Source organism: Botryllus schlosseri, chromosome 10 (genome assembly GCF_051294905.1).
Source record: "Botryllus schlosseri isolate E-star chromosome 10, Bs_hap1, whole genome shotgun sequence".
NCBI classification, from domain to species: Eukaryota; Metazoa; Chordata; class Ascidiacea; order Stolidobranchia; family Styelidae; genus Botryllus; species Botryllus schlosseri.
The window spans coordinates 16,651,845-16,676,819 of NC_137245.1; the positions used below are offsets into that span (position 1 = coordinate 16,651,845).

The 24,975-nt window shown below is 41.0% G+C and overlaps 2 protein-coding genes across 2 annotated transcripts; both read left to right on the forward strand.

Annotated features, from left to right (window-relative positions):
* The first annotated feature begins 138 nt into the window (after positions 1-138).
* LOC145447942 (protein unc-93 homolog A-like) lies at positions 139-7,958 on the forward strand. The gene is made up of 8 exons (XM_080326217.1): positions 139-350; positions 3,474-3,623; positions 3,688-3,872; positions 4,330-4,812; positions 4,883-5,059; positions 6,674-6,908; positions 7,396-7,563; positions 7,622-7,958. The coding sequence occupies exons 1-8, from the start codon at positions 197-199 to the stop codon at positions 7,699-7,701; spliced, it is 1,632 nt and encodes a 543-aa protein (XP_080182343.1). The 5' UTR covers positions 139-196; the 3' UTR covers positions 7,702-7,958.
* Positions 7,959-8,965: 1,007 nt separating this feature from the next.
* LOC145447941 (protein unc-93 homolog A-like) lies at positions 8,966-24,221 on the forward strand. The gene is made up of 8 exons (XM_080326216.1): positions 8,966-9,139; positions 11,074-11,223; positions 11,287-11,471; positions 16,485-16,988; positions 21,529-21,705; positions 22,149-22,383; positions 23,437-23,604; positions 23,661-24,221. Exons 1-8 carry the CDS (start codon positions 8,986-8,988, stop codon positions 23,738-23,740), a joined length of 1,653 nt encoding a protein of 550 aa, XP_080182342.1. The 5' UTR covers positions 8,966-8,985; the 3' UTR covers positions 23,741-24,221.
* The last annotated feature ends 754 nt before the right edge of the window (positions 24,222-24,975 follow it).

A 24,975-nucleotide genomic window follows, 5' to 3' on the forward strand; every position in this document is an offset into this window, starting at 1 on the left:
TGTGAGCTTGTAGCATGTAATTCATGAACCCACATTCCTGCCATCTTAAATCGACATCGTAATCATATCTCTCTAAGCCACCACGATACTCCACTATTGACTAGGCAACATAGAGTTCAAGTTAATGATTCACACAACGAGACATGCGACAAAGTAAGTCAGAGGGCGATTGCAATTAGTCGGTGTTGTGATAGCGATGGAAGACAGTACTAACGGGCAGATTTACGCCGAAAATCGGCGTAAAATGTGGGTTCTTTTTCTGTGGATGGTCTTGGGTATTGTCTCCTGCATCACAACAATTGCGGCACTTCAGACGGTGCAGACGAGTATCAATATCGAAGACAGTAAAGGTAGGAGATATCGGCTACTTAATGCTCATTAGATACAATTTCCAAAGATAATACTTACGAATCCCGGACAGAGATATTGCTTCATTGCTCAAACCAATAAACGGTGTATCTACTGGCCTTACCCCATCGCCAACCACGCATCCTGTTCTCGTGACTGAACTCGAATCTTCCGGCACCATGATCGCACTGATCATGAACTTCGCTAGATATTGACTGCATTTAAGCTGGTTGTCCGGTGTATTGCCATTGGCAAAATTGTGCGATCCGACTTCCTAACCTTATACCTACAAATTCTTTCTGTATGTCAGGGGTTCTTAAAGTTTGGGAACAAACATGGCGACAAATTTCGGTCGCGGCCGCACATGAGCTATCTATTATCAGGCATGTAATATTTTCTGAATTGCTTCCAACAGAAATAGTAAATAGTTTGTGCATACCCAAGGATACTGAGTTGAATACCATAGCCAATATGCGAGACATACAGAAAAGTGGTTACAACAATATGGTTATTGCTCAAGAAAATGTGACGGCATATTTTCTATATTACAAAAATTGGATTGATTTGTGTAATTTGTCGGACATTGGTTTCTCTGGAAATCTCTAACTTTCCCGGATAATACAGGACCAGGTTGAGGGAGAGAAAGAGGGGAGCCGTAACTGCCACATCCCGCAATATTTGAATACTATAATTTACAGAAATAGATGTAACTGCGCGTTCGCAATTGGGAAAGAAATATTCCTAGTGTCGCTTAACGCCGTCGGGGACTGTTAGGATGCTTTAGTCTAGGGTTGTGCAATTTTCAGGTGTGGGACCATTACACAGGCATTTCGGGACTGACCTTTTACGCGCCGGGACACATGAAGCCAAAACGTGGCTGCGCAAAGTACAGTGCGAAAAAGATCAGACGCGATAAAACCTTGGCTCAAAATGACCTTGGCCCAAAATAACCGTAGCTGGTTGGCCAAAACCAACAATATTTATTTGTTCGGAGGTCGAAATAGTCAGCACCGAACAGTCCGTCCTTGCAATATGAGCCACGCAGTAAAAATACGATCAGCAGAGCAAAATACACCCCAATTTGAAATCGCGTGCGTCTCACAAAAGAAGATGTTCTTCAAGTTTGGTCTGCGGTACGTGTGAACGATTCCAGTATATTTGATTGGCGACACTTTCAAAAAGTAATCATACCAGTGGACCCGTCTGAAGACAGCCCGCGAGAACCTCACAAATAGTCTTCGTATACCTGTATAATATGAGCAATTGAGAGAGAGAGAGAGAGAGAGAGTCTTTATTTCCACCCAACCAAAATACATAACACACGGCAGTGATGGTGGTACAGAAAATATGCTTGCACAGTATTCGGTATTAGATAGGAATGATCGATAAGACCGTGAAGGTCATCTAGTCTGATCACACCAGCATCAAACAGGTACCCTTGACTCTAAACAGTCTGGCTGTAAAAAAGGTTACAGTAGTTCAAAAAATAAAATAGAAGAAAAATTAAACGATGGTAGCAAATGATCAATGAAGCAATGTCTGGGCGAGGTAGGGCAACAGGTAGGGCAACAGTGTTAGTGTAACGACAAGAGGTGATCAAGTAGGGCTTTTTCGAATCTATTATAAGGCAATTCATGGATATGTAGTGGTAATGCATTCGAAATGATAGGTCCCGAGTAGTCGATAGATCTCTTAGTTAGGTTGCTATTGGGTGGGGGTAAGCATGACTAAATTAAGATGCATGATTAAGTGCCCTAAAGCTTCGAATACACGTAGCATACTAACATTTGAAAGGCACTACGTAACGTAAGCATGTGGGGTCAGTAACAACGTGCTTCTACTTTTTCAGATCTTAATCATGATTTTACACTTCTTCTACTTCCATAGGCTCCTTGACATTTTGTAACTAAGACTACTTGTTTTTTTGTCTCTGGACTTTGTCGTTTTGGGTTATGTTCTCATCAAGCTTTCTGACTGAAATTGTCATATCAAGTAGAACAAATATACCCTAGCTCAGTGGTTCTCAACCGGTGGCCCGTGGCAAGTTTCTAGCCGGTCCGCCAAATATATCAGAATGTTATATCTCAATTCCAAAATGCGAAAAGTTCGAACGTTTGTCCATCAATTAGAGTAATAAAACATCAAATTTTAAATTGATTAAGAAGTTTGTTCTGCATGGTGTTGTTCTGTTGTAACGGAGAGCTCTTGGTTTACTTGGCGTACGTTGCAAGGAGGGGGGTGTTGTACGAAACTGTTTAAAAGTATTATACAACTCGTTTTGGACACATTATACGTGAAAGCTGCGGAGAGTTTTAAATAAACTTCGTTAAATTGCGACAGCTCAATTAAGCGACACTTGGCGGTACAATACTACAGGCTACAGTAAACATCGCAATCGCATTTCTTTCAAACGACAGTGTACAACCACAATCAAGTTAATGGTCTTTAAGATGACTTCGCGAGTTTCGCTTTGCATCAGCTTCAAGAGAACTGCACGTAAATATCTAATTTTTAAAAGGCAACATTAAATGAAGCTTCCAATATTACATTTGAATGGCATTCATTTGTTGTAATTAAATTTAGGATTAATTTTGATTTTTTAAGGTTCCCGGTCCGTAACATTGGTTTCGAAGTCTTACCGGTTGGCGAGGTCAAAAAGGTTGAGAACCACTGCCCTATAGACCACTCAGGCGAGTTTCTTTTCAAAAATTATACCCAGTTGTGATCTCAGTAGTCATTTGCGGTTGCGTAGACCCACCCTACAATTAAAAAAGTACTCACTTCCTATTAACTGTTAGCATGCGAAGCTACTTCTTTTCCTTCAGTACTTTTGAAACCTTCAATTTATACTTCTACTTGCAGCAGTTTTGACATGTCTTGAAAACAGTTACTTATACTTGTAGTTGCGTAGCAATTTAGTACTTTGCTTCTACTTGGGTGCCAATGAATGACCACTTCTGACCACCTTTAAATGTAAGCCTTGCATTCGGTATGGATCGCAGTGGCGATATATTCGTATCATTTTTGTTTTGGAATAACTGATACTTTCAGAAATCCCCCGTATAAGTTCAACATACAAAGGCTCATGGAATATTAATTTTAATAAGTTTCACCCTTCGTTTTAGGGGCGATCGCACTCACGTCAGGTTACGTGACATCGGTTATATTCGGTATATTTTGCTGTCCTTTACTCCTCAAGTTCGCTGGAGCTAACGGAAGTCTTGTGATCTCCGACTTGAGTATATTGTTGTATTCTTTGTCTAATTTATCTCAGGGTAAGCCGAGATAATAATCTCAGCTCTAGCCAGGTACGCTAATCGTTGGTGTCTTTTACTAAAGATCTTCCTATCCTGGTGGCGGGCGCTGTCATAAGCGGCGTTGGCCGTGCCGTATTTCTTCCGGCTTACACAATTCTGGTGTTGGAAGTAGCGACCAATACCGCCAAATATTCAGATGAGAGGGACGAAAGATTCTATGTGGACTACTATCAAAGCAGATTTTATGCCATGATGGAGAGCGCTTCGGTAGGTATCATCCGAAGATGGTCAATGGCGGAGTACTTGTACTTTTTCGAAAAAATTAAGGGAATATTATGTATGTCCACTACGCTTACACGAGTGGTTACATTTTTGACTGCTTTTAATTCTACTGCAATGGTTGTTTGAGTTTAACTATTTACTCTCTACGCTTTTTCTGTCAAACAGAAAGTACTCACTTTCATGGGAGAAGCTGTCACAACAACTGGGTGAAAACTGTATGTCGTTAATTGCGCCTATTTTCATTTGTCATTCTGCGTCAGTCGCGAAGACAATTCTTACAATTTTGAAAACGTATGCCTTCAAAATTGTTACTTTTGCTTGAGTAGAAAGTTACGGGAGTCGTTCTGCTACTACGCGAGTGGCAGCTATGACTATACTTGGGCCACCTCTGGCAGCATCGGACAATCTATCAGACTATCATGCAGAAGAATATATTTGACAGATTATCGGGAATTTGCTCTCTTACGCGGTCCTGTACGGATATGCAGCGGGTGGAAGTTCCGAGCAGAGCAATACCACGCCACTTACACCGCCCGGAGATCCGTACGAATTCTGCGGCGTCAACGATTGCCAGGATCCGACGGTAGTTGACGAAAACCTCGATCAGTACCAACCACCCGACAGGACAAGCGTCTATATTCTGGTTTTCGTTACCTTGCTGCTCAACGTCTTCGCGCTTTTCGGGCACGCCTTTGTGTATCCGGGCTTGGGCCGATATTCCCATAAGTTGAAAGAAATCGACAACAAATATCGTGAAAAGATAGGAACTGAGAAGCATGATCGGGGCGGGAAGAGAATTGACGCGAAGATTTTTAACCAGGGTGAGACAAATGGAGGATTCGAAACGGCGAACGAGGTTTTTTATTCTAATGACCAAATCGATTTTGTCGACCAATCGAAAAAACCCACGATTTCGGCAGACAAGGTGAGCCTGATCTTTGAAATTTCAAACGTAATCTGCCAGCGTTCTCGATACGTATATTATATATATTTAGAATGGAACCGGTAATCTCTCGGAATTCTTGAGAACACTAAAAGAAACGGGGCTATTTCTCATTAAACCAAGGGCCATGATGCTGAGTGTGTCTTCGTTGCATCACGGAATGATGCTGGGGTTTATATTCGCCGATATCACTCGAGCTTACGTTTCATGCACTGCTGGAGTTGAATTGGTTTGTGTATAAGAAATCTATGTATAGTTACATCTTGAGGTTTCCTTTTCAGTAGTGGTTTGGCGTCGGTGTCAAAAAATTAATAGCAATCATTTTTCGATCAATTGGAAAGAGATACTCAATTTTCAGAAGCTTTAAATGCAATATTTCTTTGGTCGCGTCATATTCGGATGTAGTCAAATTAGTCATTGTCTATACTGAAGTATACAAGTAGAAGTAATGCCGTGAATTTTTATCTCATTACAAGTAGAAGTAACGGTTCCCTGTGCATTTATATATGTTACTTCAAATTATTTTTGCTGTTTTTGGTATTCATGGGGTTTTTCGACTGCAATGGTCGTTTAGATCAGGTCGATATTCTTTTTTGTGATTCCGTAGCTGTCGGCTTGTAGCATGGTCCACTTTTTGACTTTTGTAAGACACCGCTTGCGCGGATCTGATGGCAAGGAGACGCGTAGCTAAACATACAACACTGGCGAAGGGACCTCGGTCGGAATTACTTCAAATTGAAGCAGGAGAAAATAAATACCCAAGAAATAGTTAAATAAACAGTTTGAAGAAGTAGATTGGGACAAGGCGTCGCAAACTTTTATCAATCAGTCGCCGGCGACTATTTGCCACTTTTAAAATTGTTAGATACATCATCGCAACTCATGGAGGCCGTTAGTTCATTTGGGTTGGCCCGTGCCCAGATTTTCCATCACTTGCGAAATTTCGTGGTAATTCCTTTTAAAAAAAACTAAAATAACGTTATTATTATTTCATCAAGTCTTGAGCGTGATCTATGTTTCTTTATTATTTTCCATACGCTCCAATTCACCTCCCCCATAGTTTAGGTCAGATCTCAGCTGTTTTTACTGTATTCAAAACTATTATGTCACAATTGGACAACAAATTATGCAGTCATCACAGACTATATAAGTGGAACAATTCTGTATGCAGCTTTCGCGGGTAAAATTTATATATAACCATCCAGTGTTGTGTAGTATTAATGCACTTCGGTATATTGCCAACGTTAAACCTGATCTATTCGAAAATTCGATCTTAAACCGAAAGGTAGTTTCATATTTGACTTGGGCAATGATATGATCAGTAATAGCCAATCGGTATAGTATACTTAAATTATGGAGTAGGTTACATCGCTCAAATGCTGTGTGTTATCAAATCAACCTTTGTTAAATCGTTCAATATTCTACCCTACCTATTATGGAATGGCTAACGTCCGACTAGCGATTGCAGCTTAGCTGTAAGCGCCTGCATCGTTTGAGGTGGACTCTATATCCTTTAATTTTCACAAATTTTTCTTACTTACAAGTACAACATTTTTAGTAGACTTCAATAACTATGATTTTTCCCGCTACGCGCGATGTAAACCAATAGTAATGAATACAACATCTTGCTGAATTCCAATAACTTTCAGTCCAACATTTTAATCCCGTCAAATGCAGTCATCGTGGCACGACATTCAGCACCGCTATTCCGGATCGCGGCGCCTTCCCATTTTGGAAATCAGCCCACAAACTAAATGAGTTTGAGACCCCTGCTCTAGCCTTTGGTACCTAGTCAGATTGCATGCGATCGTATAGGTTACCGAGTACATGTCATATTTTGCAGACTGGATTATTCGCTGTCATGTTTGGCGTGCTGGCGATGCCGTCAGCTCTTCTCTATGGCAAACTACATTTCTCTCACAAGCGATACATCATGTACGCCGCGTCTTGTGCATTGGAGTTAGCCATATATTTCTTGTGTTACTTCTGGATTCCAAATGCGGAAGATCGGTGGGTCCTACTTCTCATGTTTGCCGGTTTCGGAATGGTGAATGGTATATTTCGTCAGAATATAATCGGTAAGAAAACTTTTTTTTACGTTTCGAAAATCACGTAGGTGTCGGCGCGTTATAACCACAATTATTTATGTACTTCCTGTAGGATAGTATTGAGCACAGAAAAAATCTAGAAGCAGTGAATAGTAAAGTGCTGCAATATATTCAATAATTGTCTAATAACTGGCTGGTATGGCATCCGCATTCAGTCATACCACCCCACTTTTTATTGTGTGGTCGTCAAACTATGAGTAGAAACGAGTGAGCTCGAAATTTCTATATTAGAATCCCATTTAGAATTAGAGACTCGCTTCCAAGTTTAAATCCAAATCTATAAATAAATAAACTCGATTGAAATTGATTCGAATTTAACATGAACAGGGAAAATATTAGACATTTTATGGCAAGGGGCCAATTCTGCAATGTCACCGAGGCATTGCATCATTAGTATTTGCGCATCGTTTTAGTCATTGAACAGTGCGAACACCCTCTGTTGTTTGTTCGTTTATAGCCGCATACAACTTGCACTTTCCCGAAAACCGAGCTATCGCGCTCAGCATGTTTCAAGTATTCTTCACCGGTGGCATCGGAGTGCAATATGGCTTGGCAACGGTAATGTGCGTCAGGGAAAAGATTTTCACGCAAGTCGGGGTTCTTCTTGCGGGCTCTATATTATTTGGTAAGATCGCACCTTCAATAGCGAAATCGGGGTTTGCCTTTAGCCTTTTTATTCCCAGCTCTGGCGGAAGTCATCAGACACAGGAAGTTAGCCCGTCAACGAACTAAAGCAAGTCTAGAAATGAAGACAAGATTATGACTGCACGGCATCTTATAAATTTTATATCTTGCCCGCCGTTTATATTCACATTGCATAATCTTCACATTGCGAGACTTTTTATCGTAGCCCTGCCCGTGTTTTCTTCTTGATGTAGTATTCACTGTGTCTGATACGTGGAAATGTCATTCTATGTTCGGTTGAGTTGAGAAAATAATTCATAGTGCAATTTCCAGGTCAATTATAGTGCATTATTTAACATGCAGTCAGTCGGATCGAAATAAATATTTTTCATGATACGTGAGGATCATTTGACGAAATAGTGAGTCGAACGGGAGCGAATCTCTGCGAATCACGAAGCTTCTACGGAGAGAAATCATATTGCGACATCTTGATGAGCTACTGTAGAACTATAGTAGAATAGACTGACCAGGACAGATGTGACAGATCATCATAGAAGATACGGGGTAAATATAGCGTCGTCAGAATATGTTCTTCGGAGCAATTATGCTTGCACTTAGCACATCATTGCGGATTTATCTGCCAGCTCTATTAGTCCAGTATCACACCGCAGAGACCTTTATTTCCTATTATCACGTTGAATTAAATTGAATTCCATAATTAATCAACATCAAATCGAATGGCATCACACCTCACACCAAAATCTGTGCTTTTCAAGGACTTATCCGTGGTTGTGGCGAACTATTATACTATTGATTTAGTCCTGTGTTTTCGCATCCTTATCAGGCTACGAAGACATCGAAACAAGTACGCAATATAGCTTCTGATCTATGCATGAGTTGGCCTAATAAATTTTCCGTTTAATTCAACAAGTTAAAGATCTTATTATTGAATTTCTATTTGATTTTCGTATACCGTTATGTAATATTTGAGTTGAGTATATAGTGCATCTTAATTGTTTGAACTTGAAAATTAACAATAAATAATTGTCAACTTGGCCAAATACGCCCAAATAAATCTTCACTTCATGTCAAATCTTTAAAATACCGCATCGTCACCAAGCGGTTGAGCAAGCCAGACTTGACACAAAACCCGCATCGTATACCTATGAATGACATCGGTACACCGCGTTAAGCCTTGATTGATTTATTTGTGGTCAGCGATATGAAAGGAAGGCTTTACAAGTGTACAGTGTACAGATGCAGCCCTCTTGAGGATCATATGGATGGATCCATACATTCGTCTTCACTTGGAAATCAGCATCAATAGCGGTGGTTAATGATTTACAAGTTCTAGCGAAAACTCCGTGTATATAAGTGTTTCGCTTGCCTGGCAGCTTTGCAACCTACCGTTGATGGATTTAGGATGGACGGTGTCGAGGTTGAGGCAACCAATGCGGCAATTAGACGGAAGCTGAGGCTTCTTTTCCTGTGGATGGTATTGGGAATTGTCACTTGCAACACAACTGTGGCCGCGCTGCAGACTGTGCAGACAAGCATCAATGTCGAGGATAGCAAAGGTAGTAAATGTGGAGCACAATGAGACAGAAAACGCATCGCCAAACGATATTCAATGAATGACTATATGTGTATTCCTTTACTGCAAGTTCTTATGCGACCGTATGCTCGGTGTCTATCTAATACAACCCGTGAACGATCTCAACTTTAAACGCAGATATAAGTTTCAAAAGTGACCTGCACTTTTAGCGAAAAGAGAGTGCATTCCACCCAAAATGTTGATAAACGAAAACAGAAAATATCTCGAAATTGTACCGTTATATAAATAAAACATTTTAATCCAAATGATGTTGGACAAATTAGACCAATGACAAATGGAGTACGAAGAAACGTAGGCACGTAAGGAGGTGGGAGTTACAACAATTCTTTACACCAGGAATCAATCATAACCGCCTCTTCTGCAAAGTAACCAAAATAACTATACTAGAGCAATTGCATATATATACATAGGCTCAAGGTGTGCAATCATTTAATTGAAATACTCGAAAAAGGAAATGCTGTTGTGTCGATAACAACTCCGGCAAAATATTCGATCGACACCCCGAGAACGGTGTTTCTGAATTCTGAGGTGTAGGTTCCACATCTTGGGTGTGAATATACACAATTTTTTTCCAAATGATGTGGTGTGTGTAAAATGTTTTTGCATAAAATCTTAGTGTCTGAGTTAGAAGAGCCCCGAATTATAGTATATTCGTAAATTATTATAATTAACCATTGGGAATCATAAGAAGCGCAAAATATCTTTAGTCTTTTGATACTAGAATGTAGTTGCTTATCGGCATTTCTGACGTGGTAGAAGAGTATTTGCTGTACACACCTGAACGGTGGCGCGTATCAACCGATCGACTGGTTAGTAAACTACTGTCTTCTGTGTCTGTGCTTATGGCAAAGTTCACATTCGAAATCTTCGACTTGGGGGGTCATAAACGTTTCCAATCTTTTTTGACGAAAGTATAATTTGAGACTTGGCTGTGCTAAATACATCTGCTTCGATTGTACAACACCATCGTGTTTTACCGAGAAAAAAAGATTACCGACCGGAATTAGCATGTTAGCTTTTCTTCTACTCCAGTGGTTCTCAACCTTTTTGTCTTCGCGAACCCCTTTTGGACCATCACCTACCCCCGCGGACCCCCTCCAGTTTTCGTTCAAAATTAGCTCAATTATCGTGCAACCGTCATCTGTCCTGTGCAAATATTAATTTTAGACTAGTGAGAAACGGCCACAAAATGTAGATTTTTTGCTGTATTTATTGTCTTGAAAATCCGTGTTTTCGATTTGATATGAACGAGTTCCGAAAATATTTCCACACAGATAGGTGGTGGCGAAGGTAATATGAACGCGTAACGCTCCCGACGATACCTTTTGGTGTGATCGCAACATATTTGGCACCAACATTGAGAAACAGCGTTTTTAATGAGCATATAACGTGAAGCCTAGTCCTTTTCTTCCAGCATCTCATCTTGAAATTATTCCGAAGATAGTGATTATGTATATGTCAGGAGAAAATGGATTTCGTGGCGAGGTTGCAATCCCATCGTCGAGACAGATTCGGAAAAAATTCAGGAATTTCTATTTCAAACGACCCAAATAACGTCTCTAAACAGCAGAATGTTAGTATCAGTAAGGCTATTGGCAATTTGCCGATTAAAATGAGTTTGCACAGTAGGAAATTTGATCTCGGACGACGATCTTAATGATGTGAGTCCTGAAGTTGTAGCAATTATGAAGCGAAACTGGCTCATGCTTTCCCTAATTTAAAAAATAATTACAAATTAGGTGATCAATCATTTTACAAATTTAGAAGTTTCGTGGACCCCCTGAAAATGCTTCGAGGACTTCCGGCTAAGAACCTCCGATCTACTCATTTTTCCACAAACTGATCCGTCAGCATATAATTGACTGTCGGTCTGAGAGCGGCGTTATGTGTTTTCAGGGGCAATAGCGCTGTCGTCGGGCTACATATTCTCGGTTTTCTTCGGCCTATTTTGCAGCCCGATGTTGATAAAGCTGGCGGGGGCAAACGGCACTCTCGCCATCTGTGACATATCCATACTCATTTACTGCCTGTCTAACTTATCTCAAGGTGAGCTCGGGTTATACTGGACAACACTCTGATTCGTTATAGCGATCTTGTGTTTTGTTCCAGAACTTTCGATACTCGTGGTGGGGGCTGTAATAGGCGGTGTCGGCCGCGCTGCGTTTGTTCCAGCCTACACCCTGTTGGTGTTGGAGGTAGCGGCGAGCACTGCCAGACACTCTGACAAGAAGGATGAGCGATACTACAGGGATTACTATCAAAGTAGATTTTACGCTATGTTGGAGAGCATCGCGGTGGGAATAGCGGAGAAAATTCAACGCCTTTCTTTTGCAGATCTGTATCAGAGTTTTAACAAATCCAAATCCATTACCCTTGATCTGCAGCTGCGAGTCAGCGGTTTAGACATGGATTTTATAAAGAGTAGATTTCACATCTGTATGGCCAGTGAAAGCGTTCTCGCTACTTTGAACCAGGATTTAGATAACTAGCAAGAAATTTAAAATGCAAGCCCCCACTAGCTGTGACAGACAGAACAATAAATAGGTTTCGCTTATTGCTAATCCTGCATTACCGGATTTCGTATATCAGTGGTTCTCAACCCTAGGAGTCGGCGAATCCCATTTTCAGGGGATCCACGAAGCCTATAAATTCACAAAATAGTTGATAGCCTGATTGGTATTTATTTTAATTTGGGAAATTACGAGGCAGTCTTGCTTCAGTAGTATAGTAAAACTCCTGAACTCACATCAACAGAATGGCTGTCTGAGATGAAATATCCTACTGTGCAGACTCATTTTGATTGCTAAAGTGCCAATAGCATACTGATATAAACATTTTGCTGTTTAGAGATGTTTTGTATAGGGGATTGTGAAAAAATAAAAAGTTGGATTAGCGGAGTCAATCGTGGTGACTTCGAAATGTTAACAAAAATTCATTTTCTCCTGTAATATAGCCTACATAACATTTCCTTCCATAATAACTTCAAGATGAGCTGCTACATAAAAATGACCAGGCTTGATGTTGTATGTTCATTAAAAATAGGTTTTTCAATTTTGGTTCCATTTTTGTTGCGAACAGGTCCAATCGTGTTGTCAGAAGCGTTACGCTGGCTAGGGTCACCATATTTTAGAATCGGGGAAGGGGGACACTTTTTCAAAATTTTCAAACTTAGGATACCGGAGAAAAATCTTGAAAAAATGGTAAATTTCTCCCACTTCGTGGTCGGTTGACTAAAAAAAGGTCAACTTTCTCGCTCAGCATCCAAAATACAGTATAATGTTATTTTCAAGAAAAGTCATTTTGTTGCTGTTTATCAGTAGCCTACAGCTATTATTTGCATAAGACAGATGAAAATTGCGAGATTTGAGCTAAATTCAAACTAAAACTTAAAGGGTCCGCGGGGGTCCGTGACAGTCCAAAAGGGTCCGCAAAGACCAAAAGGTTGAGAACTACTGTCGTATATAGTTATACCGTATATTACATTTGTTAGACTGTAAATTCTGTCATTTCGTTAGGTTTATTAGCAAATTTTGTCAGTTCAATACACCACAAAAATGCGGTACAATAGAGAGATAGGAAGGTGTAGAAACGCCTTCGAGTAGTCTTTGGAATCAGACACCCACCATGAGAGCGATACCGAATCTAAGCAATTCTTGCAACTGCTGGGCCTTCGCTAAAATAACTGAGTAGCCATGACATATAACTTGGCGACCTACCATTGCGGTATTACGGCCGATACGTATAGGACAGGAGTTAGAGATAAGGTTACAGTGTTTGGCATATCATGACACGCAGACAAATGAACATGATTCACAAGAGCGCGTAACCATTGGGATTTTGCCCTTTGAGCACCCCTTGCGTGTAGTAACAATGAAGCATAAGTCACAAAGGTATACAAAGTAGGCGCTTGATCATCCCAACAGTTCAAACTTTGAATTACCTTATCGCAAAAGAATATCGGCTCTTTCAACGTCAGGGCTTCGTGTTATAGAATAATTCTAGTTACTATAGCTTTGTAGAGAAATCCCCGCCCTATTTATTGTCGCTTTCTTTTTTCTATACTATCTTCTTTACTTTCATTCAGTGTGCATGCCTCCTCTTTACATCGCCTAGGCCAAGGTGGGTGTCAGATTCCATAGACTGCTCCTTGTCGCTTCGACATCTTCCTGTCTTTTCATTGTATCGCATTTTTTGTGGTGTATTGAACTGATAAAATTGCTAATAAACCAATGATGATGATGATGGTGACATCTCAATTTAGAAGCCAACTTCCAATGCTTTTGATCTTGGCTATTAAACGAGTAATCTTTTCGGTTGGTCAAGTGACAGTATAACCCGGTTAAACAAAAAAAATTACAGTATAGTAGTAGTAGTAGTATAGGGTTGCCATACGTCCGGAATTTCCCGGACATGTCCGGAATTTCACTGAAAAATCTGCTTCCGGGAGGAATTTCTAAAATATGCCTAAATGTCCGGAATTTTGAAGGTTTGAGGTAGGCTTAAACTTTTTTCGTAAATCAACATAAACAATATTATTTTCAAGCAGATTTATGCTATTTAAGATTGTTTCTTCGCGCCGCGCGCGAATTAATGCAACGTATATTGATATTAGTATGGGCACCTGGCAACACCCTCGCCAAATTTGCAATCAAAATAAATATAAATAACCACCGTTTACTGAAATAAGTCTGATTGTAATCGCAAACGGTATATTACTAGAGTTGGTTAAGGCCACAGACAGTGAGCTGTCTGAGTTGAGGTCGTTTTCCTTTATCTGGGGATCGCGATGATGTTGAACGTATAATCAGCTTCCTATGCCGAAAGTTTGGGCAAGCTGATTTTTTAGTAATCAGCTTATCAAGTTTGGAGCTAGTCCACGGAACATTCTGAAGTTGGAAATGCGGACGCGACCATAAAAAAGTTGGAAATCACCGGATATGCTATACCTGCTGGTGCATTTTATAGTAGCCTAATGTATGGAAAAATCAATAATATTGACAGAAGTCATTCAAAAAATTTAACAACCAGATGCATATTCTAAGTGCCCGAGAAGTTACATCGACTACCCTATGGTGGGCCCAAGATCAGTGTTTTTTTATTCGGCGGAAGGGGGTAGAAAAATGTTGTTTCGGACCTGATTAAAACACATAACCAGATAGCTGCACCGACCCAACGGAATAGCAGGGCTGTCAAACACAATCCCGACAGGCCAGACACGGCCCGTCAGACAATTTCATCCGGACTGTGGAGAAATCTATTGCAGACCCTAGCAAGTAGCAATCACAGTAACCCACATTACAGATGGCCTAATTAATGCCCTATGTTCCAATGCATTCCCGTATACCAGTGGTTCGTGGTTCCCAACCTTTTTTCTCCCAAGTTCCATTTCGAGGTTTTATGCAGTGCTCGCGTACCATCTACATAAGATAAGCACGCTGAAGGCGGTCAAAATGTTTCCACCGTGTTGAGGTGCATTTTAGGGCGCAGTATATGATTTCTGTAGTGGATCCATTTGAAATTCTTGTGGTCAAATATATTAAAACGGAATTTGGTTAGGTAAGAATCGCAATTTACGACTAGATCTCTGACGTAAACCGTCACTGGTGGAATAGCCACTATACCAACAACGACGACCTTACCACGACGACGGCGGCTTGAAAAACTCAGAATAAACCCTTGAACTAATAACTCCCTTCGGTCGAAAAAAACAGAATCTTCTCGCGTACCACCTGGAACACCTTCGCGTACCATTACCACTTCTGTATACAGTCGATGGGCAATGCTTTGCTAGTGTGACGTCATATTGACAGACAATGTGTCATCTCATTTTTAAATCCGCTAGTGGGCGCTAAAGAGTGTACGGAATTTGCTTCACAAAAATATGGTAACCCTATAGTAGTAGTAATAACGACGCCTATCCAATGTAAAAACAGCGAGTGCCATAACAAGGAAGCATTTAAAATGGCGAGTTATTCTAAATATAGAGTGTCATGATTATAGAGGTCGACCGATATGATTTTTGCAGGCCGATACCGATACCGATTATTATCAACACACTCACAAGTCCGATAACCGATATTATCAGCCGATATTAATATGGAATGAGCAGAAAACCATTTCGCCAAAAATATTTTATGTTAGACAAGATGGCATTTGTACATGTCACAGAAAGCTGAACAACAAACGAGAAAACCGAAATCAAAAAGAGTTATTTCCTAATTGTGCACATTCATTGAAATTTGGAATAACCCAAAAAGCAAAACGTCATATAGAACTGCAGATCCGTCCATTAGAGGTAGATTGTAATGCAGGCAGCATAGTTTCTCTGCATGCTCACCACGCTAAACTCGTCCTGCAAGTGTATAACTCTATAACGTATCGCCCTTTGCATCGTCGATTTCTTGAGATTGAGAACACGGAGCATTGAATTTCCAATTTTTTGGAATTTTTTTGATATATAAAATATCGGCTACGATATCGGCATTCATAGGCCGATATCGATAGTCGGGAAAGTTTAAAATATCGTCCTCGATAATCGGACAGGTCGATAATCGGTCGACCTCTAGTCATGATAGTGACCCTTGCAAAATAACGCAAGCTGTAACCCGACAGCATAGCATAACCGAAATTTGATTCAAGCCCTAATTCAAGCCATGTAGTTATTACATTGCTTTTTTGAATGCCTCATTATTGTGATACCCGCTATTTTCCCGAACCCGTGTAACCCATCATTTACGTCTATTCGCTGTTGATTAGTTCGATTCATTCACTGTTGGGATGGTGAACCAGCATTGTCATTGCATACAGGGAGGTGACCCCGTTGTTGATAATTTATGTATTGGCAGCCGTGTCTACAATTAGTCTCGATCGTAAGTCAACATGATTGTAGTCCGTTCATGATGACAGTGACATTTCTCAAATTGACACTGTAAATAAGACTTTAATAAATTACCACGACATTTATTGATCTATAACCTAGGCTTCACTTGCCTTTTCGACAAGGTGAACAGATTTACCAAAATCAAATCATTTAAAACGTCTGGTGGAGACTCAGTAACTGCCTCAGCACGGTTCTACGTATAAATTTATCTCCATGTAATTAGCTGCGACGTATCTTCAAACTCAGATGAGTGGAAGATATTGAGATATGAGGTCAAAACTATCAACTATATACCGTAGAACTGTAGAACAATGCAGCATTCTAAATTAAATCGCCATCATTGCGCTGTTGAAATTCATTTTTGCACGCACCTATTATCCCAGACTGCGTTTCGGCACTGCGATAGTTATCGAATTTTCTTTATCAGATCACTGGAAACCTAATAGCTTACGCCACCCTGTACGGCTACACGGCGAGTGACAGCACGCCACAGAGCCAGCCCACCCGCGAAACGCCACTCGACAATGCAACCTTCGGATTCAAGAACCCTTACGAATTCTGCGGAGTAAACGATTGTCAAGACCCGAGCGTGGTTGAAGACAATCTCGACCAGTACCAACCGCCAGACAGGACAAGCGTGTACGTTCTGGTGGCGGTGACTGTCGCACTCAATCTGATCGCTCTGTTCGCTCACGTCTTCGTCTATCCTGGTTTGGGACGATATTCACGGAAGTTGGCGGTGATTAACGATAACGGCGAAGGAAAATGGACAGGCGATAAGCAAAACGGTAACGGGGATTGCGGCATAAACAATTCGGGATATGTTGATAATGAAAATAGTGGGAAATCTCAAGAGGATAGCCAGAATAGCGATGAGGACACACTTTCCCACGTGTCGACCACCTCTCAGCAAGATACCAAACGGGAACATGTGAGTTGGAATAGACACTGTAACCTAAATTCGTTTATTTCGCCGATTGTCACCATAGCTTAGGGTACAAATGACGTAAAGCCTTTTTTAGGTTACATTGTGCTTTCACACCCACTACAATTGGTGAAAACGAGTCGAATACACCCATTTTTATTAATATGTAGTGCAGAAGTGCAATCGGTTCTGATTTCACGTGCCGTGCACACCAAGAAGGCACAAGTGATGGTATATGTCAGGGGTCGTAAACCCATGGCTGTTATGATGATATGGTATGGCTATTGGAAGAATTCCTAAATTTCCACTGAATTCACAGCTTATTTAATAATTATTACCTGACTTTATTTTGTAAATTTTCATTTCACGATTGGAATGGTTACGCTTGTGCGAGCTGAGACAATTTTTTGTAGGATCAAAAGTGGCATATTCGGGAGTTTTAGGTGCTTGAAACCCCTCTTTTCATTATGTCAAATATTGCCGGCTGATAAAATTGCTGATTTACCGGTCTAAATATTATATTTTTTCTATAATGGTGAAAATATCTTCATTTGTTCGGGATATTCATCTTTTAAATCTAATCCGTCGAGCTCGATACAAAAATTTTTTTGTTGCAAAATAAAAGCGGCTATCGCGCAAGCAACCATGCAAGTAGCAAAACCCAACACAGCACGCCTATAACTCTTAGATGGCACGATGCGTTGAGTAATCAGAGGGAAAAGCGTACTTGACGACGCTTTTGTGACAGTGCAGTTCTCAAATCCACATTGTCGTCCTGGTTATAGGCGAGAAATGGACTCCCTTTGAAATGACATTCCTAATTACAAATTCAACTTGAAAATATAGTCATCCAAAACTCCGATTGTTAGGTAGCTTGCTCGCGACGGCGGTAAACTGAAAGGTTTGCAGCGCAACGTTATGATACCGCCGAAGAATTTGAGAATAGAGTGGTCAAGTTAACGAAATCATATCGGTTAACAATGGTATCCGCCTCTAAAGTTTTTTTTGGGGTGGGGGGCAATTACAGTGCGTCACTGTCCGAAGAACAATTGGGATATGGCTACCTTCGCACGTGCTGCACGAATTGCTTGGTTAGAAGGTCGCGTATCTGAAGAATATGGGGATAATTGGCACGTTGACTGTTGTCTATAATTGTTGGTTTTGGTTCAAAATGTTTAATTGCCATCACGTGCTGGTTCCTACAGAAAGAAAAATGTAGCTTGCAAAAGGTTCCCGAGCCCTGTAGAGCGGGTAAAAGTGTCACATCCTCAACCGTCGTTTTCCATTGTGTCGGATGCTCAAATATAACGCAACCAGCTTGATTAGTGCTTCCGTTATAACATCACACCAGTGCATCACGCAGAAAATATGGCACACACGACGAATCCCACCCATGTAGTTAACTTCGATCTCGTGCCTCAATGACGTCATCGTCGATTTTTTACGTAACAGTTGAAACGAAGTATGGCTCTTTGGAAATTACAATCGAAAATTTTAAGAGCTTCTTGGAGGTACAGAACTTCAACATACAATTGAATAGTATATGCATATTGAAATGAACCCGAATATTTTCGGCTGACACTCGTCAGGGGTAATCGCCAGCAACTAGTAGAGAATTGGAAAGAACATTGTATATCAACAATCGTATCACAAAATATGACGTCACCAGCATGAAATTTCGAATGAGAGAGCATTCTATGTACTATTTTTAGGTGGTACACGAACTCCTTTTGTTGACAGAGTTTTGGTTGCTGTATTTTGATAAAAGTCGACTCCAAGGCACACAAATGGAATTGTGTACGGCCCCGCCCAACGATTCGAAATCGGTTGTCTCGATAAATGAAAGTTTAGGATCAGTATGGCTCTTTCGAATTGGCGTGAAAGTAACATAATTTGGAATCTAAAAGGGACAGTTGCCTGTTTCGCACCATGACACGCTATGCTTAATAACTGGTAAACACGCCTATTTTCCACCAATGTATTTACCATGCAATACTTTTTAAATTACAAACAATACCGCGATGCTATGGTATTATATCGTATACGTTCAATAGTACAATGTAATCCGACATGTGCCTTTCGCAGTGGAGGCTCGTGACAATATCGGGTTGTGGGGCAAGGGCTGCAAGCGACTTTTTATCAAGATGACGTCACAATGGCGTTTTCCAACGTAAACAAGTAACTTGTTGGTACAGACTACGGTAACACGAACTTCCCGACAACAGTGATTTTAACGTATGTGCCGCGAGAGGTCTGCCGGTGAGCTGTGACTTGAAGTGTGGTAACTGCGTAAACGGCGTACGGAACAAAGATTCGACACGGTTCATGTTCGCACTATACCTGACTAATTATCTGCAGCAATGGAAATGACTATAACTCGAGAGATTGCGTAAGCCTAACTGGAAAGGTCAGCGAGTTCGGACACATACGCAATTGTTATCTCATAGATTGGACATTTCACATTGAATCCAAAACATAATTCTGAAGAACTACGGATAGCAGCCTCGGAAATTCGGTCCCGGTACAGCATAGGAGATTTTGGCCTTGAGGCTGGAGACTGTCACACGACACATACGGCTTACGGTCTATAGTGTCTATGTGTCTGCTGCAAAATCGCCTTTGGAAAATACATTACCGAATAAATACGTGGATGAAAGCCGAAAACTTGGTACACTGTCAGTGGTGGCTTTTGGGGTGGGCGAGGTGGGCGGTCGCCCGGGCCCCCCCCCCTGGTCGAAGGGCCCCCCCTATTCGGAATATGCGGTTTTTTCAAGAATAATAACGAATATACATGGAAATCCGTGTACCAAGCAAGAATATGATGTGTCAATCATCATCAAATCTCTGCATTAGTTAGAAAAGCCCCATATCCCAATAATCATCACATCTCTGCATGCGGTAGAATTACTTGCACACATGCAATAATCCTTGCACACATGCAATAATAGACATGGCCGAATCCAGCACCTGGCCAAACCTTTGGCGCGACGAAAGACAGATAATAATAACAGATGGGAAAGGGGGGTCTGGGGGGCGAAGCCCCCCAGAAGTTACGGTTAGATACTTATAGGGGGCCCCCCCGGTAAGTCTCGCCCAGGCCCCCCCCGTTCGTAGGGCCACCACTGTACACTGTTACATGAAATCATCGAGAAGTAGCCTCATGACCGTTTTCGGTATGGCACACTGCCAAAATTAATACGAACAGACCAACATCGAATTTTGCGTAAAATTTACTGAGGAATAGGCTGATCAAGCGATCAGCTCTTAGCCGCCATCGAAAACGAAACAGCTATCGCGCTTGACAGGGGTTGTAATTGTAAGCAAATGGCCTGAAGGCCACAATTTCACGGTGAAATTGACATTGGAGAATATAAAATAAAAGTAAATATTTGAATGCAAACCGAGGATGTTAGTAAACTGTTTCATGATATCATCATCTCATCACCTATCTCAGTATGGAACACAGTTAGCGTTAACACAGATACACCGGCTTTTGCGTGAAATCCGCAATGCGTTAGGTAGGCTAAGTGTCAGATCAGCGTACATCTCTACCATACTCGACCTTGATAACGAAATTGCTGCCCCAATCATTGAGTGTCAACCTTGAGACTAGGCATAGCGTCCGATACTAAAATCAAGACATACCATGCAAAAGCTCATGACGGATCTAGGTAAGGAGCTTCGTTAAAATCAATGGATACCAATACCGGCTTTGCGTAAAATATGTTTGCGATAAATGACGAGTCAGCTCTCACTCGACTTAGGAAACGAAATTACCACTAACACAGTACAGTGACAAACTTGAAACTTGGTACAGCGTTCGATACTAACATTAAGACTTACCGTACCAAATCTCATGACCGATCTCGGTATGGAACATCGTCAAAATCAATGGATACTAATACCGGCTTCTGAGTAAAATCTGTTTGCGATACAGGACGGTCAGCACACACTCAACTTCGGAAACGGAATTACTACCCTAAACTTTAAGTAGAAACCCTGAAACTTGGGACAGTGTTAAATACCACCATCACGACATGACATATCAAGTTTCAAGAATTATCATGGTGTGAAACATCATCAAAATCGACCTACACCAGCAAATGTCGACTAAACGCATATGACGGTAACGGAGTTCAGATATAGATACGATTGTTACATCACACCTTAAGGGCGACTAGGCTATGTTGCCCCGGTTGCTCGGTAATTTTATGAATAGGAGAGAGTAAATCACTGTTTCTTTATTGTGCGCGGCTTTAAGAGAATAGACAGTGAAAGCTTGTTATGAGCGCTACCGGGGCATGCCCCGGCTAGGCATTCGCAAAGCGAAAACACGGAAGAGAATTCGATTTTCGCAGAGACCTCGCTATATATGGGCATTTACAAGCGAAAGGACAAGAAGAATACGATTTTCGATGTGATTTCGGTATATATAGATTGCTGTGCGTCTCTAAATGGTAAAGAACTGTTATTGAACAGAATTTTAGGTGGGGCAATGCCCCAGTTGCCCTATAGGACGAGCCGCCACTGGCCTTTCGCTTTTCAGAGCCGACCGACGCAAGGTGGAGACCTCTGGAATACTCTGAAAGACACTGGAAAATTCCTGATGAAGCCGAGAGCATTGATGTTAAGCGTTTCGACGCTTCATTACGGGATGATGTTGGGTTTCGTGGTTGCAGATGTTACCCGCGCCTATGCTTCGTGTATTGTTGGAGTGGAATTGGTATGCTCTTTTTCAATTTACATTGCACGCTCCGCATATGCAATATCCGCAGATTATTATGATACTTTGGCGAAAGGCTAGAGAGATTAACAACACCTGAGAGCTTACTCCTGGTACATAAAATTTAATATGATGTAAAATTGTGATCGCGCAACGAATATTCTCTGACTTCGATAGGAAAACGAATTCACACTGAATTTCCAAAACAATAATAGATACTCGCGATCTTGAGTAGTGGTGGAATAGCCCGTTGTAGTAAAGGGGTCTATGAGATGAAACCCCAAGAAGTTTGGTTGATCAACCCAATATGATAGGCCATGACCAACGTTCTGGGGGTTGCTGATAGTTTTTTTTTGTGCGCGGCACAGATTTTTCAGTACGCACAGCTTGGAGGGAATAACATTGTTTGCAACTATACCTTAGCTGATTGCTCCTCTCTTCAGACGGGATTGTTTACAGTGATGTTTGGCTTGCTAGCCATGCCTTCTGCCCTCCTGTACGGCAAATTCCATTTCCGCAACAAAAGATACATCATGTATGGTGCCTCCTGCATATTAGAGATTGGCATGTACTGCATGTGCTACTTTTGGATTCCAAATGATGAAGATCAATGGGTTATACTTGTTATTTTTGGAGGTTTCGGGATAATTAATGGCGTGTTTCGTCAGAATATCATTGGTAAGCAATATTATGTTGCTGTCATTGCAATACTATCTTACGTCGCTAAAGGACTAATAGGCATGGCATGTCAACTTAAACTTAACAATTACAGTCAAGTGACTCTGGTCTATATAGTCAGTCATATCAGATTATGACTGATATAGGCCTACTTACCTATCATGTGCCATTAAAAGATTCAAATCTACGATGTCGTAGGGCATAGTTTTTAAACATACGGGTCGCATCCAGCCCGTAAAAAAAGGCTGAATAAATGAAAAATGCATATTCCTATATCGAAAGTGCAGATTTCTATGAAGAAATACTTCCACGCCAATAATCCCCGGCACTTCCGCAATCCGCATCTCCCACTTTCTTGATTGATTGCGACAGTTCAATAACGTATTTTAATGACTCGACTCAAAATCTCATCTGTGTAAACCCGAATGTTGATTTAGTAAAAATGAACCAAATTCGAAGTGTCCGTGGTTACCATTAAAACTCTTATGTTCACTACAACACATGCACGGGACCAACGTCGCGTTACCTTTGAGACAAAGGGAGCGCATAAATATGCCAAAGTACAATATCGCTGACCCACACGTTAGAGCCATTATGTTAGCGGTTTGCAACTGAGTTCAAACGGTAAATCATTTTATTCTTGCCATTACCCTTGTTTGCGAAGAAAGCCGTGGGGAGAATAGACCGCCTGTGATCCGATACCATTATGAAATACGTATATAGGCTTGAAAATGAAACATCCCACTGAAAAACAAAGGTAAGAATATGGCATCAACCATGGCATCATTTGTTTCGTCCGGCCAGCAAGTGAACAAAAGATTTGAATCCGGCGCGCCGCCAAAATTGAGGTTGACACTCCTGACGTAAGGCAAATAGCTAACCTTGCGCAGAATCAATATGTTTTAATTCAAATACTATACAAATAACTTAATTTCAAATATCAATCTGATTTTGGAACATCAATAATCTCTCTGATTATATATGCTATCATGATGGATTGTACCTTGAAATTTGTTTAAAGAATTATGTATGAAATCACTGTCTCTGATACAGCCGCCTACACACTGCACTTCGTTGAGAACAGAGCAGTGGCATTTAGCATCTTCCAAGTGTTTTACTCCATCGGGATCGGGATCCAGTACGCATTAACCACTGTGATGTGTGTTAAGGACAAAATCTATACTCAAATCGCTATCGTTATTTCCGGCGCAATTTTGTTCGGTAAGTCACTGTCTGACCACTTTGGCACACCAATTCATTAGTTTTCTCGTTTTTAGCGTGGGCTGAATTTATCAGGCACAGGAAATTAGCAAAAAGCGCAAGAGATCGGGTCCAGGAGACGACTACGCGATTATAACAAAGCATCTGCTGCATCGCACATTTAGTTTTGCAGTTTTTCGTTAGGCTATATTTTTCTTCCGTTAGAGATCCGATTCCTGACATCATGTATTTTCCAATTTGTAGCAACGTACACCCGTTTTTACTTGTATTAAATAGCACAATCCCTTTTTTCTATGGATCTTTTCAGCAGTACCGACTCGTTCGTGACTATGGGAAAACAGGGATGGAACTGTAGCCACCGTGAAGTATGGTTTTAGTGACGTAATTTGTATATTTAGCATGATCGGAAAATGAAATCAAATTTTGCTGGCTTTTCCATTATAGACCCATCGAATGTGCCCATTGCTGTTGTTGTTGTATATGTTTAAGATTGGTTCTCTTTCAGCCTTTGATTGCGGCTCATTAATGATTGCACAATGCACATTGCACAATGCACGCACATGCGTTTCGCCATTTTGCTAGTTTATAAATTGATGCATTTATCGCGTATTACCAAAGTGCGTGTTGTCTATGGTTTACGCGATACCTGTAAAATTTAGCGGAAGGTGGCACTACGCAGCGTTTTGAACTCTCGAGTCGAGCGTATGGTCATCAATCAATGACAAATCATTGTGTTCAACAATGAACTTGATTGGCAATTAAGTGCACCAACGCAGGTCACAATCATTTCCGGGCAAGCAATGGTGAATATGGCTCTTCCATTTGTATTGTAAAAACTAGCAATAACTGCAGAGTTTGGCCAAGGAAATGTCGTTGGGATTACCGAGCTGAAATTGTAACAGTTACTTTAGCTGATTGAAGTCTGTTGTAGAATGCTACATTAATATCAGCTGTCTCAGCGGTCTTGGTGCTAACACGTCGCTCTTTGGTCCAAGAAGATAGTCATTAAACTATTTATAAAATTTAATGAAACTATTAACAATATTTAACTCGCTATAAACGAAAGAATATAACGAAATGAAAATAGTCCTCCGGACACAGTAAGTTTCTTAAACACACCAGCCAAACATGTGCAGGGAAACCCCCGACACGTGACTTGCCGTTATTCACCCGTTACAGAAATCACCCTTTAATTCACATCAGCACTTGAAGGAACTGCTCCGCGCTGCTTAGACGTCTTATCAGCCTGATTTCAAACACCTTACAGCCCACGTGGAGACGCAACATATGACCTTACAATATTAAACTTCATTCGATAGCCCAGGGGTCACCAACCCGGTGCCCGCGGGCACCAGGTAGCCCGCAAGGACT